The sequence below is a fragment of the Nannobrachium achirus genome (assembly GCF_963921795.1).
Source record: "Nannobrachium achirus genome assembly, chromosome: 20".
Classification (NCBI taxonomy): domain Eukaryota; kingdom Metazoa; phylum Chordata; class Actinopteri; order Myctophiformes; family Myctophidae; genus Nannobrachium; species Nannobrachium achirus.
In genome coordinates this window covers 24,192,584-24,208,310 of record NC_137827.1, presented here as the reverse complement: position 1 = coordinate 24,208,310, position 15,727 = coordinate 24,192,584, and the positions used below count along the sequence as shown (strand labels likewise).

The window sequence follows — 15,727 nt, the reverse complement described above, 5'->3', positions numbered from 1 at the left end:
CAGACAGTGATTATTATTCTCTCAGATTTCTGAGCATCTAACATCATAATAAGGCACTACAACCACACATGCCCAGACCATCTCGGAGGAATTTCTCTTTGGAGCCTTCAAACCTGCCTCATGCTCCGCCGTTGCCAGGACAACAGACAGCAAGCTGGCAGTTCACACGTCAGAGTGTCATAGTAACAGATTGGCTTTAGAATCCCAGTGCCCACCAATCCCGACTGTTTCTTTTCGATGAATCAGGGTGGCTGTACCCATGTGTAGGAGGAAGGGGGCGGGGCTTTGTATTCGGCCGTGCATTATAGCAGTGTTTCTCAACCTTTTTTCTGCATGGGCACACTTTTGCTGTCCCAAGAATCCATGGGCACACCAACATAATACGGAGGTGTAATTATCGTCACTGTCGGGAAGAAACCTTGTATCTCCAAGTTTCAAATGTGTGCGTCTCTTCGCAAAGTAAAGCCCTGCTTCATCATTCAAGGCTGTCGCACAACAGTAGTGAAAACAGCAGATCTACAAGCACACAACGCCTCGCGCCGCGAATCGTTGTGTGCTTGTAGATAGGCTGTTTTTCACTAGTTGAAATCATTTTTAAAATGATAAATACAATACTGGCTTTCAAGCAGTTTCAAGGGGCACACTTGACCCTTCTCAGGGGCACACCAAAGGTCCCCATTATAGCTCTTGGAATGGAGTGTTCACTTATAAAAAGACGGTTCATACAACAGTTCACTAGCTTTTAGCCTGAGCCATAAAGCTTGAATAAATAAATACATAATTCATTAAATAATAATAATAATACTAAGAAGAACCTGAAGAAAAATAATTGCCCTGCAATATTTTTTGATTGGAAAAACATATTTCATATTTTCAGTGCTTACAATAAAATTACAATGAGTAAGCTGAGGTTTCTCACAAACTCCTCTGTAGGCCTACTGCAGATTTAAACAAAAGACAAAAGCTATTTTTGGAAATTCTAAAAATATAAGCCCTCTTCCCAAAACACAATCTGACATTGAATCTGGGCCAAATAGATCAAAGAGCAACTATTGCAGTGCGGGTGGAGGATGACATCTAATCTCACTCCAATGCCAGGTACTGCATGCTTTGGCAGACCAATAAGTGTTTGGTGTGTGAGGCCCTAGTGGGCATTATGTCAATATCGTTGGTCAGTGTCCTTTCACTACATATCAAACCAGTGGTGCAGACACTTTTATGATTATATCATATTGTTGCTGTCGGGCAGAAATCTCCATATTTTAACTTTTTGTGTGAATTAATGGCCTACTTGATCATACAGCATCTCAAAAGTAGCAGATCTACAAGCTCGAAACTTGCACAAAACGATGCATTTTGAGCTTGTCGATCTGCTACTTTTGCTATTTGAATCCTGAAAAGTAAGAGTTTCGGATTAGGTTTCCACCCGACAGAGACCATATCGTGTCATAAAGCTTGACAATTCAAAACGTTTGAAATTCCAAATGCTAAAAACAATTGCCATGCATTATGTGTTAACTGCAACATTCACTGCTACACATTGAGTAAACTGAAGGTCTCACGAGCACCACCAAAGCTATTTTCGAATTCTCTGATTTTATACCATATAAGCTATTTTCCCCAAAAATGCAATGTGACATTGAATAAGATGTGCCAAATACATCGAAGACCACTGGAGTGATATTAGATGACATGCTCCATGTCATCTAATATCACTCCGGTGCCCAGGTATGCCTTGCAGAAAACTAGGTTATTTAAGGTCCTGTGACAGTGGGCATTACAGCCACAACAGAGGCCAATGTCATGTTGAAATGTTTCACGCTGTGTCCTTTCACCTAGATACAGAACTGGTGGCGCAGACACTGCTGAGGTATTATTATTGTCTCACCTCAGAGCTTGCATCACTTCTCACTGAACCACCCACTATGTTTTCATAAAAACAATGCCTCTGCCATTAAAACTGGTCTCAAACAAACCAAAAAGTCTGAGGGTTAATGGAACTAAATGGACCCTTATGGGTCTGTAACTTGGGAGTATACAAATGGAACCAAAATGGACACCCGTGGCTAGGTCCATTTGGTTCCATTTGTATGCTCTCCGAGTTAAATGAACACTCAGGATTTCACTGTGTATGAGCATTTCAGGGAGCCTGTTCTGTATATTATTTTTCTCTGGTGTCCTTTCACCCAGATGTCAGCCTCCAGTAATGATGAGGATGAGTGGGTTGCTGAGGCCAGTGTTTTCCAGGGATTCAAATGTTGTTCTCAAATTATTTAGAAGAAATCCATACCATGTCTATATGTTAGCCTAGCCAAAACAAAAGGCTATGCAGTATAGACTGAATATAACCAGCTAGCTGGTTTGTGTGACATTACATTCACATAATAGTCAACAATAACCAGTTTTAAGTCTCAAGAAAGTCATTACATATGTACGCGTATCAATGAATACTGCAAGATTACTCAGAAACCTGAGGTTGTCTGTGAATACCCTTCAAAAAGGTGTTGTACAGTTAAATTAACAGTTACTGTGTGTATGTTGGATACTTAAATGTTTACAACAAAGTAAGTACTTCCCTCATAATTTTAGATGTTTAGTTCACATTGCAATATTCCATACATTTTGTTGTCTCTTGAGTCTCGATAGATTAGATTAGATGTCTTTATTATCGACAAGGGAAATTTGTTTTGCTCATAGACAATCAATTTAAAATGTCTCTAATAAATAACATGAATTATTATTATTAGCTGTAGTAGTTGTATTGCTGCTGCTCATTATCTTAATATTCTCATTTCACTGACTTGTGTTTTTACTGTGACTAATAAAGGTAAATCTGAAGTAGGGTTTATTTTAGGACACATATACGTAACTTTACTTTGAGGGGGCACTTCTGGGGTAGAATATACATGACACTTTACATTGTCCACATATCAGAGAAGAGGGACTGTCAGTGAAATATAGTCCTTAGGTGCCATAGGTGGTATATTTATCCTCGGAGGGACCACTCCCCCTTTTTTGGACTCCTCTCCAAGAGTTCCTTTTTTCGGGGAGTTGCCAACCCTGGGGAGGTGTGTATGCGTAGACCCAGATAGGACCAGCGTAACCTTTCCTCCAGATTCCCTGGCTGGGTTGACGCGGACTGCCCCACTTATATCACAAACAGCCTGCTGTACTGGAGGCCTCGCCTGCATGTCTGCATGCTCACTTGTTTCCTCTTAACTCCTCACTAACTGCTGGCACTGAAACGACATTGCTAAAGCTCCCACCCCTCCTTGCCTCCCTGAGGTCATGCTTATGTGAGTCATATTGGGGCACGGCCCGGCTGCCAGAGCCAGCCCGACACACCTGCCACAACTCCCAACTGCTGCAGGCAGTCTGCAGGGAAATAGAGCAATGCATATAAGACAGACATACGTGGATCGGTGAGCATAGGAAAAACTTTTTTTTCTTTTACCAATGATAAGACAGAGCTCTGATTCAAACATTACATTTTTAATTGGGAACATTTGCTGTGTTTTAAATTTGAAGTGTCAAAGATAGTTGACACTTGAAAGTTGACACTTGGTGGCCATCAAGTTGAAAGTGGTCAACAAACATTTGTATTTTTAAATCATATATACCTACAGTATATCATTCATCACATGACATGTACTGTATCTATATAGGCCTATTGTATATCTATCTAGCTATTATATATAATATATATGTCAAATTATAGATTGCTAATTTTGGTACAGCTATTTCCTTTGTTCAAATGCAACTAGTGATGTAACAGCACATGTAGGTCAAGAACACTGATTTGCATTCTGACATGCACTTGTGGTCAGAGTTATGAAACTAGCAAGGTGCACTCAGTAGAGTGCAAGTTTCTACCAGGATTCTACCCTTCCTCCACCAATCCTTTATTTCTGTCTCTGGGGCATGTGATGACAATGTTTTGGGAGTTGTGTGTGTGTGCATCAAAAGTCATGTGACGAGGGAAAGGGAGGGATATAATAAAGGTATATCATTACAGCATTATATTGCAACCAGAGTGACAGGTGTGACCAGTTATTTAACCAAACAAGTTAAATGAGAGCACATTCTTATTTAGGGTCATGGATGGTACAATGATAAATGCTTTTGGATAACTCTGTGTAGTGCAACATCATCCAATGAGATATCTGAACATTGCTACACTATGGGGCAGCTTTTTGACAAATGATATTGAATTAGCCCAATATACCAATGAATGATGTGTTGCCAAGCTGCCCATTGTGTTGCTAACCTAACCATCATGAAGCGACTGTTTAAGACTACTAACCAACTAGTACATACATGACAAGTTTATACCATTATTATTCTGAACATGAATCTGCATGTGCATGAGTGAATGAATGAAGTTGTGTACTGAGCTGAAAAGACTTAAAGGGGAAGACCACCCATTTTCAATATTGAACTGTGTCATTAATATACCTTAGAGGAGTTGTGTGGAAATAGAAAAAAAGTTTCCCCCCTTCTGTGTTGCCTAGAATTGGAGGATTGATTTTGGGGTTTGTATTGTAAAGTACAACTTGATGACATCACACATTGTACTTTACAATACAAACCCCAAAATCAATCCTCCAGTTCTAGGCAACACAGAAGGGGGGGAACTTTTTTTCTATTTCCACACAACTCCTCTAAGGTATATTAATGACATATTTCAATATTGAAAATGGGTGGTCTTCCCCTTTAAACACTTTTGACCTGGCATCACTAGTTTCTAAAATATGAAACAAAAACTGCTACTGTACAAGCAAACAACATGGTGTGACGCGCCGTGAGCTTGTAGATCGTCTGTGCGACACGTCATACAACAAAGTATAAAATACAGCTTAAAGGGGAGAACCACCCATTTTCAGTATTGTGGGGTTTGGCAGATGTGTGGAGACAAAAGAGATAAAAGAGAGAGTGAGACTTGCCAGGGTAAATAGTCTTTTAGCCACTACCAAAGACGGGGGAGAAAACAAGACTTTCAAATGTCAACAGATTTCCTGCATCTGTGTGAAGTGGGTTTACGAGAACAGATGTCAACACACTCTTGTGGGATCAGGCAACACTGCTCATAGCCAGGACATAATATGTGAGATGATCTGTTGTTGATGTGCAGTGACCGCGCCCAAATAGTGTACAATTTCGTACTAGTGGTGAGGCATGGGATTGGCTACCTTGGGATTATATCAAGGATCTCTGCTGCTATCCTTGGTGGATGTGACATTCCTTGAAAGCTTCCCCCCTGTGTCTGAGATGCATCATGGGAAATGTAGGAGCGGAATGGCTGAAACAGACAGAAAGGGATTTTCTCTGTTAATATTTAGCTGTAGGTAGGGCATTTACTGTACTGCTGAATAGGGATGGGACGATCCGTGATATTATCGTATATTGTGATAAAAAAACAATCATGATAATCGTATGTTGGAGATTTGATATATCGTGATATTGTCCTCCGTCATGCACTGGGATCAATTCACCTTTTATTTGCTGAGCTCCATATCCGATACCACTTAAACCCTCTATAATTGGTAAAAGGTACTTATAATATACGTACTTGATACAGTCTTTTTTCACTCTCTATCAAAAGTATTTGCTAAAGAATAGCCGATCTACAAGCTCACAACGCTTTGTGACACATTGTGAGCTTGTAGATCGGCCATTATCTTTTTTTATCAGCAAATGTTAAGCCCCAGGATAATGGATTTTTATCGCGATAATATCGTGAATCGCGATTCCTTTTGTCACAATAATCGTGATATGACATTTTCATATCGTCCCATCCCTACTACTGAATTGTAATACTTGTCGACTACTAAGATAAAGTAGTCAACTAGTCGCGGAGATATATAATGTGTTTTTCATCCAATAACAGTAGACATTTCTCATCAAAAACTTCTCACATAAAACCAATAAAGCATTAAATAATGTAGATGAGACAAATCCTGGGTATCATGTCTGCTATTTGATCCCCCCACACTGAAGGCACAAAATCATTTATATGACTATGATTTGTTTGTCAACAATCACACATTGATGTAGGAGAACAATTGTTTCAGGGTGCATATCTGCTCTAGATTTATAAAAAATAATATTATAACGATTCAAATTATAATTTAAAGAAATCCTAGACTAGTTTGACTACTGCCACAGAGTCAGCTAGTTGGTGAAACCCCTAGTTGTTATAGTGTAAATATTATTATGTCTAATAGACTATGATGACTATAAACAATAAACTGACATATAAATGGTCATAATGACCCTTTACTTTCTGTCATTGCAGATAGTATGCAATGCAAAACAAAGGACCCCCAATGGATACCAGCATTTATGTTGTATTTTTTTCATATAATATTTTCAACAATGGCAAAGTTATTATCTATTTGGCCTCAGTTAGCCTGTGTCAATTGAAAACATTTTTCTACTTGAGGCTTTAAGGCCTGCATTGTGAAAACTTGCTGTAAAGCCAAGTGTGATAATAAATCAAAAGATGATTATTGTCGATTGACTCGATGGACAAAAACAAGTGAGGATGGCTCCACCCTTGAATTCCTTGAAAGATGGTTGCATCCCACATTGTCACATATTCGAGACCAAAAGCAGTTGGGAGATCATGCACTAAGCAGGTCCAGGCCTTGCTACCATTCCCCTTGAGTTGACAACACACGTTTTTGTTTAATTTGATCATAAGTAACTGCTCAGCATTTCATTAAATTGTAATGAAATATTATGAGCGTAATCATAAATAACTAGAAGCAGTGCTCTTCTTTGCGAATGTGCGTGCACAATTTCATTACAATTGCACGCTGTGTTTGATTTGAGGCATTTTGTTCGAAACGGATCAATCCTGCAAAGTTTGGAGGCCAATCTTAGCCAATCAGGATGGAATATTTAATATGGGACAGATCCGTCTTGATCATATGACTGTAGAGATACTGCGTACTGATTTGTGTTAATTTTGGGTAAAGTCTGAAGGAGTAATATCCAAAAATGTGTCTTACATAAGTCGGCCTCCTGGTGGCGCTATAAAAGGCTGATGTGAAAAATGCAAGGAAAGGATTTTTCCTTGGCCTATGGACGGGTTTCTTGTTTACAAACATTGAGACTAAATGCACAGCTGACTGTATCATGTAATCAATTCCTACCAATCCCCAAACCTGTTGTTTTGGGGAGCGCTGGTTTCATTGGCTAATGTTGGTACGGACCCTGCGCACGCATCTAGTTCTTATCAGTGTAACGTGGACCAGAAACCCGTCCATAGGGAGTGCGCATACAAAGTTTGAAACTGATTGGTGGAGTTATAGGTAAAACCACGAATTGGCCTGTTATAGCGCCACCATGAGGCTGATTCCAAAGATTTGAAGTGGCATTTCTTCCTCGGCCTAGTGGGAACGTGTGTGCGCGATTTCATGTTAATTGCACTCTGCGTTTGTGATTTGAGGCGTTTTGTCCAAAACGGACCAATCTTACAAACTTTGAAAGCCAATCTCAGACAATCAGGATGGAATATGGACAATCAGACAGATCCATGTCGATCACATGACTGTAGAGATACTGTCTACCGATTTGTGTGATTTTTGAACGATATCTGTTGGAGTACTGGCCAAAAGGTAGTTTTGCACAAATTGGCCTCCTGGTGGCGCTAGAACAGGCCCATGAGAAAGATTTGGCGCAGAGGTTCTGAATTGGCATCCAGGGAGTACGCTTACAAAGTTTGAAACTGATCGGTGGAGTTATAGGTAAAACCACAAATCGGCCTGTTATTGCGCCACCATGAGGCTAATTTCAAAAATTTGAAGTGGCATTTCTTCCTCGGCCTAGTGGGAACGTGTGTGCGCCATTTCATGTTAATTGCACTTGCGATTTGAGGCATTCTGTCCAAAATGGACCAATCTTACAAACTTTGAAAGCCAATATCAGCCAATCAGGATGGAATATGGACAATGAGACAGATCCGTGTCGATCACATGACTGTAGAGATACTGTCTACCGATTGGCGTGATTTTTGGACAAAATCTGTAGGAGTAGTGTACAGAAATGTGTTTTGCAAACATCGGCCTCATGGTGGCGCTAGAACAGGGCCATTTGAAAAATGTGGGGCAGAGGTTCTGAATTGGCATCCAGGGAGTGTGTGTGCTCATTTTGGCAGCGACCGGGCCAACAGTGCCGGAGATTAGCACGGACGGACGGACGGACGGACGGACGGACGCATGCACGCACGGACGGACGGACAGGGGCGAAAACATACTCTCCCCCTGCCTTCGGCTGGTGGAGACAATAATATGTCCCACTGGTAAAGTGTTTTTTTCTTCTTTTTTTTCAGAATCGTAGAATGGTAGTAAATTGTTATTCGAGCCTATCTTATTCTTCTCAGCCTTTTTTGTTGTTGTACCTAAGTGACCTTTTAAATGTGTCCCGTGAAGAGGTAAAAGGAGAACAAAAAGCGGTTGTTGATCTGCTTCCCTGCTAAAAAAGTAACGATCATGCAGTCCTATGGAACTCTAACCTCCCCCGCCAAATCAAACTTAGCTTCTTCTTTGCAACGGTGGAGTCTGTTCTCCTCTATGGCAGTGAATGCTGGACCCTGAAGCCAACCCTGCAGAAGTCTCTAGACGGGTGCTACACTAGAATGTTGCGTGCAGTACTCAACATCAACAGGAGTGCACATGTTACCAACAGGAGCCTGTATGAGGGAATACCAAAGGTAAGCGAGAAAATTGCCACCAGAAGAATGAGACTAGCAGGACACTGCCAAAGACACCAGGAGCTTCCAGCCAGCAAATTGGTACTGTGGGAGCCAACACATGGGCACCGGTCGCAAGGACGTCCCACAAAAACATACGTGGACGTACTCAAGGAAGACGTAGGGACACAGAACACCAATGAGCTGGCCAGATGTATGGAGAACCGAGATGACTGGAAACAACGATGGAGGGCTCGTCTGAAGACGACCTAGATAGAGATAGATAGACATGCAGTCCAGTGGTGGAAAAAGTACTCACATGGTTTACTTGAGTAAAAGTATCAATACTGTAGAAATACTCTGTTACAAGCAGATGTCTGGAATTCAAAATGTACTTGAGTAAACTAAAAGTACTAAGGTATTGGCATCAAAATGTAGGCCTACTTAAAGCACCAAAAGTAAAATAATAATTTCAAAAGTATAAAACTTTCAAATGGCCTATATAGGTATACAATATGGCTAAAGTGGTAAATGTACGTTTTATAACATTATAATGTATATATGCAAAATAACTAGTAACTCAAATGTTCAAATAATTGTAGTGGAGTAAAATAAAAAGTACAATATCTGGATCCAAAATGTAGAAGTGCTGAAAATTGGAAATAGGCCTACTCCAATGAAGTACAAACACCTCAAAATTGTACTTTAGTACACAGTGGATTGGACTCTGTGCCAGTCTGTGGGTTCCTTTAGGGGTGTCTAAATTGACCCATACAAGTCTGTAACTATGGGTCACTGTCAGAGTTAAAGGCAACCCTTGAAATGTGAACGTTTGAGAAATACAAGTCTGTAACTCTGACAGTGTACAAATGGAACCAAATGAGCCTTAACGGGTCCATTTGGGTCCCATTTGTACCCTGTCAGAGTTAAGGAGAAACCTTGAATCGTGAACGTTTGAGAAACACACCACTGGTAACGAACGACGCAGCGTGGCAAAAAAAAGAAAGAAAAAGAAAAACACTCACACACGAGCGAAACCCGCGGCGGTTCCCTTCCCTCGGCACTGAGACGACCTTTCGCCCAGTTCTCCGGCTCCCAGTTCATCGGGTTTACCCTGACACTGCTGACTCCCACAGCACGCCCACCAACAGCCACGCACCCCGTTTCCTCCAACCGCCCGGCGGCCACGCACTGTTCACGCGCTGTCTCCTCTCCCATTGGCCGGCCGCTTGCACACATTTGTTTTTCATTGGTGGCACGTTGCCACCCGCCGGTGCGTGTTGTGAGTTTTGTTTTCCTTTCCCTCCCTCCCATGTTTTACACACAGCTGAGAGAGCGAGAGCCGACCCAGACCCAGACCCGCACAGTCACTCACTGGGAAAAACCACTTCAACCCAATTCAGGGTTCTCGCTTGACCGCAGGCGGACTACGAGTAGCAAGACCTGGTTCTTTTGTTCCATAGTGGCTCTGACGGGAAAACAAGTGAGATACTTCCTCAATGCCTTCGCGGAAATTCATAGAGATGGCAGACTCGTATGGGGTAAGGTACATTTTAAATTGTGTTGTTGTTCAGACTTGAGTCTTTTGTTTTCGCGTCAGTCCTCCAGTCAGTGGCGTTGAGTTGCGTGAATGCGTGGCTTGTTATTTCTGAGCGCAGCAGCGCCTATGATAATGATATGACTTGTTATGAATGATGTAACGTTACGTTAACCTGCTACCTGGCATTGAAACGTTACTATGCAATATAATGCAATATGTGTGAAATCCAAAGCGTTTTAGTGTATTGTGACATGTCTGTGATTAAAGAAGGACAAACGTAGCTATTGCATTCTCTAGTTTTCTTTCTCATCATCTCTGGTGACAGTGAGATGTAATATAAGATCTAATCACATTTTCATTTAAATGTATGCTGCATGGGTTACAAAAAATTGTATAATATTGTTTTTATGAACATTGTTTTATTTGTTGACGTTTGAGTGGATGACCAGTTAAACATTTTTACTAGCATTTAAAAATATAAAACAAAAGTTGTTGTTGCATAGCTTACTTCCTGATGCAAACCCTCCTTTATGGGGATTTCACATGGCTCATCTTGGGAGCACGTCACTCTGTGGTCTATATTTGGCAAAGGGAGGTGTCTTCACTGTCTTGGCTCTGAGCCAAAGGCAAGGCAAGCTGGGGTGGGGTGTAGTTCCCCCCCCCCCCCCCCCCCCCCCCTTAAGTCTCTTATTGGCAAGGCTATGCTGTTTCGCCCGAATGAAGTCAAAACACTTAAGCATTGACCAAGGTGGACGAGTGTCTAAAATAAAAGATTTCCTGGTTGTTCTTTTTAATGTACCAGAATGCTTGTCTGGCATTTGTGAGATGTCGAGCTTTAAGCCTATACCGACTCCGGCATAGCTCACAGATGTTTGAACTGACCAATAACAACAACATACAGTAACACCACACATTTGTAATATGTTCTAGCGTAGTGCTTCTCAAAGTGGATTCCAGTCCAGGGACTTTGTGGGTTCCTTTATGGGGGGTCTATAAATGTACTGTACATACACCCATACACTGTAACTCTTAACAGTATAATGTACCCATACACTGTAACTCTTAACAGTATACAAATGGAACCTGTCAGAGTTAAGGGGAGACCTTGAAATGTAAAAGTTTGAGAAACACTGTTCTAACTTTTGTCCGGTTTCCCTTCAGGCAGAACCTATGGACCCCTGTGGGTCTTACTTGAAGAGAAGACGACATGACAGCGAGCAGTCTATCTCCAGTGGGGCCAGCAGCAACAGCTCCTCCAGTCTGGAGTACACAGACCTAGAGGCGGCCGAGGCCCTGGTGTGTATGAGTTCCTGGGGTCAGGAGCCATTCCTCAGTGGCCACAAACCGAACCCCTGCAAGCCCAGACCCCTCACCCCAGCGTCAGACTCCTGTGACTCCCTGCTACCCACAGAACTTCCAGAACCCACCAAGGACTTTGTCTCTCTCTCCTCTCTGGTAAGAGACCAAATACAATCTGGACCAATAGAGCGGTGTTTCATGTGTCAGGACTCTGCATTTAGAGAGATGACGGATTTCTGCACCTTCCATAATAAGATAGATAGACCGATGGATGGATAGATAATAGCAGGGACATTGAAATGAGGGGATACACGCATAAAGTAGGCTACTTTGACAATTAGTAAACATACTTGGGACCCAAGCTTTCTCAAGTGAACCCCATGGCCTTGGAACTATAAAGCATTCTTATCTGTTTGCTGATGTGTTTGCTGAAAGCATTGGGTTTGCCGTTTATGATGGGTGACCTGGACAGGTGGGAGGTAATGTTGCTTGATAAGCGACAAGTTACAGTAAAGGTGGTTTGGACTTCACCCACAACTCCTCCTCTCAGCTGTGGGGGTTATAAATATCACAGTTTATAACACAGAGAGTGGCCATTAGGTTTCTGTGTATATACTGGTTTTCTTATCTCTATAAACAACACTACTGTGAAAGCCAAACGAAAGAAAACCGTAATTGAGTTCTAAAATGTTAATGTAGCAGCAGCACAGCCAAGTTGTTATGCATCAGTGATTTTCCAATATGAATCTTTCTCACGAGGCTTCTTCGTTTGTCTCTCTCTATTTTCTCCAGTGTATGACTCCCCCCCACAGCCCCACCTTCACTGAGACCTCCAGCTCTGCCCTACAGCCCAGCACCTCCCCGACAGGCAGACCGAGCTCCAGTTTGGCCGCATCCTCACATCGCTGTGGGTCTGGGGTCCAGCGACACGCCCTGTCCCCTATCGCTGAGAGGACCCCTCCCCTCCCCATTCCATCACAGCCCTGCAGGGCGATGGCGACCAGCGTCATTCGCCACACCGCAGACAGCAGCCCCTGCCAGCACCGCATTCCAGTGGCCCCCACTCTAGAGAAACACAGAGACACAGTAACGGTTGAGCCGATCTGCCAGCAACAACAGCAGCAGCAGCAACGTATGGTAAAGATGGAGCGAATTACCACAACACCCTCTCCTCCTGCCCCTTTCACACCCACAGTACAAGTCATCCAGACCAAGCCACAGGCCAATCCCTCGCACCCGTGTAAGGACAGCACCGACCCCACTCCCATCAACACCCAGCTACTAAACAGCACTCCCACTCCCATTCACACAACCCTCTCACCACCTCCAGTAAGCAGCCCACAAATCATCTGCCAGATGTTCCCTGTCAGCAGCCATTCAGGCATAATCTCAGCCTTCATCCCCTCTGCGGTTCAGACCTCCTGTGCTGGGGTGAGAACCACCTCCACCACTACAGCCATTCTACCCCAGCCTCGCTCCGCCAGTGGCATCCCCGTCCAGCAGTCACTCATTATGGGCTCAGCAGTACCACAGGGCACAGTGATGTTGGTTCTCCCTCAGTCCTCTGTCTCTCAGGCCTCACACTGCCCACAGACTGTCATGACCCTGGGCAATACCAAACTTCTACCTCTGGCCCCAGCCCCAGTCTATATGCCAGCAGGGCCCTGCGGTGCCACAGTTGTTGCCAAGATGGACTTCTCCCGCAGGAGGAACTATGTGTGCAATTTCCCAGGCTGCAGGAAGACGTACTTCAAAAGTTCCCATCTTAAGGCCCACCTTCGAACACACACAGGTGAGTCTTGACAGCCTATCACAGGGCTTCTGTGTCCAAGAGAGTAGAAATGACTGATCCTGATGATCACATTATGAGTAATACTGATGTGTCTTATTCTTGGTAGGATTAGAATGAACTCATTATGTCTCAGAAGAGGCACAACAACTATTGTTTGTTTGTGACTCTGCAATGACTCACTTGCTGACTGCCTTTCTCTCTCTTTTCTCTCATGCTTCTTTAGGTGAGAAGCCTTTCAGCTGTAGCTGGGACGGCTGTGACAAGAGGTTTGCCCGCTCCGATGAGCTGTCCCGGCACAGACGAACGCATACAGGCGAGAAGAAGTTTGTGTGTCCAGTCTGTGACAGGCGGTTTATGCGCAGTGACCATCTGACCAAACACGCCCGCCGTCACATGACCACAAAGAAGATTCCTTCCTGGCAGGCTGAGGTTCGCGGCCTCAACAAAATCGCCACGGGAAGGGTGACCTCTTCGAAACCTGCCCTCGCCACACTTGGCATGCTGGTACCTGCTGCTTCCAACTAAACAATGAACTCTCATCCTTAAACAACCTACCTACGCCCATGTTACCACAGGGACTTAACTAGGTAGCAGCTAAGCACACATGGCTGCTGCTGTTTTACTCATGGAAAAAAAACATGCACTGGAGTCATTTTTTCCTCTACTGCTTATTTTGTACATTTTTCTCAAGATGTTTTTCTGTTTACTTTCATATAATGGATAAAATGTATGCACTCTTTTGCCAAAGCCTTTGTATGAAGTCTGGTCTTACACATTTCAACCTCTGTCCCCAAACTCCCCCATGCCCCAACCCTCCTTTTTTGTACTGATATTGGAATAGTGTACAGTATGTCTATGTGAATGTATTGCGTGTTGTGCTATGAAATGCATTTATCTGTCAAATCTGGGGAAAACATGCAACATAATGTAAAAGTGGATATTAATCAGCATTATTATGATTATACACTACTGTCTAACTTTTCATATTTAATACATATTTGTAATAAATAAATAAAATAAGACACACACACACATGTTTTTGTCCATTCTTGGTGTGTGACTTGACCATTCCAGTAAAATCATCGAATCCACGAAGGCTATAATACATCATTGAAAAATACGGGATGCAGGTCCAGTCAGCGCTACTTGGTAGTCATCTTGTTCCGAAATGGGAGTTGAGTGGGACCGTACCACATCCTGTGTGCACGTCATGTTGTGTAACCCTCCATCCCTCCCTCTTATGGTCAGCTGAAACGTCCTGCTAAATGTGCTGACTGGCCCTGGGCAGCTTCCTGTTGGGTGAATGAATTTTGACTGTAATGAAAGCTCTTCAGTTGAAACCACTAGGGGATATTCACCCTCAGCCAAACTCAGAAGGAGCCAGGACAGACAAAGGGGTCTTTTTCTGTATAAACGCTCCTCAAGATTATCTTGTTTGTTTAGCACAGTCCAACTGGTCTAATCTCAAATCCAAACAAATGTGGAAAGAAATGGGAACGTTTTGCTAAAAGGGTGTTATACAGAGCCCTGGAGTGGCGAATTATATAATATAATATAATATGAATTCTACTCTACAATGTTTAGATTTCTGACTTAAAATGGAAAATATATTTTTTACAGGATTACTCTAGTCTACACACAAATTATGTTAGGCTCTTCAAATGACAGTTTGGGTAAATACTATTGCATTTGTTCACAGAAAGATTCTGAATGGAAGATAAATATTGTTTCAAATAGTGTCTTTCTTCATTAAGCAACTATTTCACACTCATCCATATTCAACATTCTCATAAAGCTTTATTAATTTAGGCTCTTCTTTTTTTGACAGTACACATGCCCACAGAATTTCCTAGGTCACGTTACGTAATTATAAATGGAACCGAATGGAAGAGGTTAACCAAGGACATGACGTAGGCCCACTGTGTGTATGCTACAAAAAAATAAATAAAAAAATCACAACTCACAATTGGCAACATGGATACAGCGTGGTTTGTGAACTGTATTTCTGCTTTTATTGCAGTTTTGCTAACAAACTCTTAATTTCGAATGATTAGGGGATGAGGAGAGCACACGCACGCACGCACTTACACACACACACACACACACACACACACACACACACACCTGTCTATCGACAAACACATTGCATGGTTCTCAAAGCGGGGTCCGGGGACCCCCAGGGGTCTTTGAGGGAGTTCCAGGGCAGGGGGTCCCCAGCAAAATAATAGCTAGGAACCAATGGACCCTTATGGGTAATGGTAGGCTATGTAGCTGAGAGTGTACAAATGGATTTAATTGACCCATTTGTGCACTGCACACTCAGAGTTAAATTAACATTGATTTTACAATACAATTTAGGGTCTCAGAGATGCCATTAAAAGGGGGACCGAGGTAGCCTAAT

At 42.7% G+C, this 15,727-nt stretch overlaps 1 protein-coding gene across 1 annotated transcript; it reads left to right on the top strand.

Moving 5' to 3' along the window:
• The first annotated feature begins 9,767 nt into the window (after positions 1-9,767).
• LOC308305792 (Krueppel-like factor 11) lies at positions 9,768-14,341 on the top strand. Its single transcript, XM_080750664.1, has 4 exons — positions 9,768-10,236; positions 11,397-11,690; positions 12,327-13,326; positions 13,550-14,341. Exons 1-4 carry the CDS (start codon positions 10,195-10,197, stop codon positions 13,849-13,851), a joined length of 1,638 nt encoding a protein of 545 aa, XP_080606790.1. The 5' UTR covers positions 9,768-10,194; the 3' UTR covers positions 13,852-14,341.
• The last annotated feature ends 1,386 nt before the right edge of the window (positions 14,342-15,727 follow it).

What these genes read in the sequence shown, in the direction of transcription:
- LOC308305792 (XM_080750664.1), top strand. Translation starts at nt 10,195, where the DNA reads ATGCCTTCGCGGAAATTCATAGAGATGGCAGACTCGTATGGG. An exon ending in AGATGGCAGACTCGTATGGG is followed by an intron (nt 10,237 to 11,396) that starts GTAAGGTACATT and finishes GTTTCCCTTCAG; the next exon opens with GCAGAACCTATGGACCCCTG. An exon ending in TTGTCTCTCTCTCCTCTCTG is followed by an intron (nt 11,691 to 12,326) that starts GTAAGAGACCAA and finishes TATTTTCTCCAG; the next exon opens with TGTATGACTCCCCCCCACAG.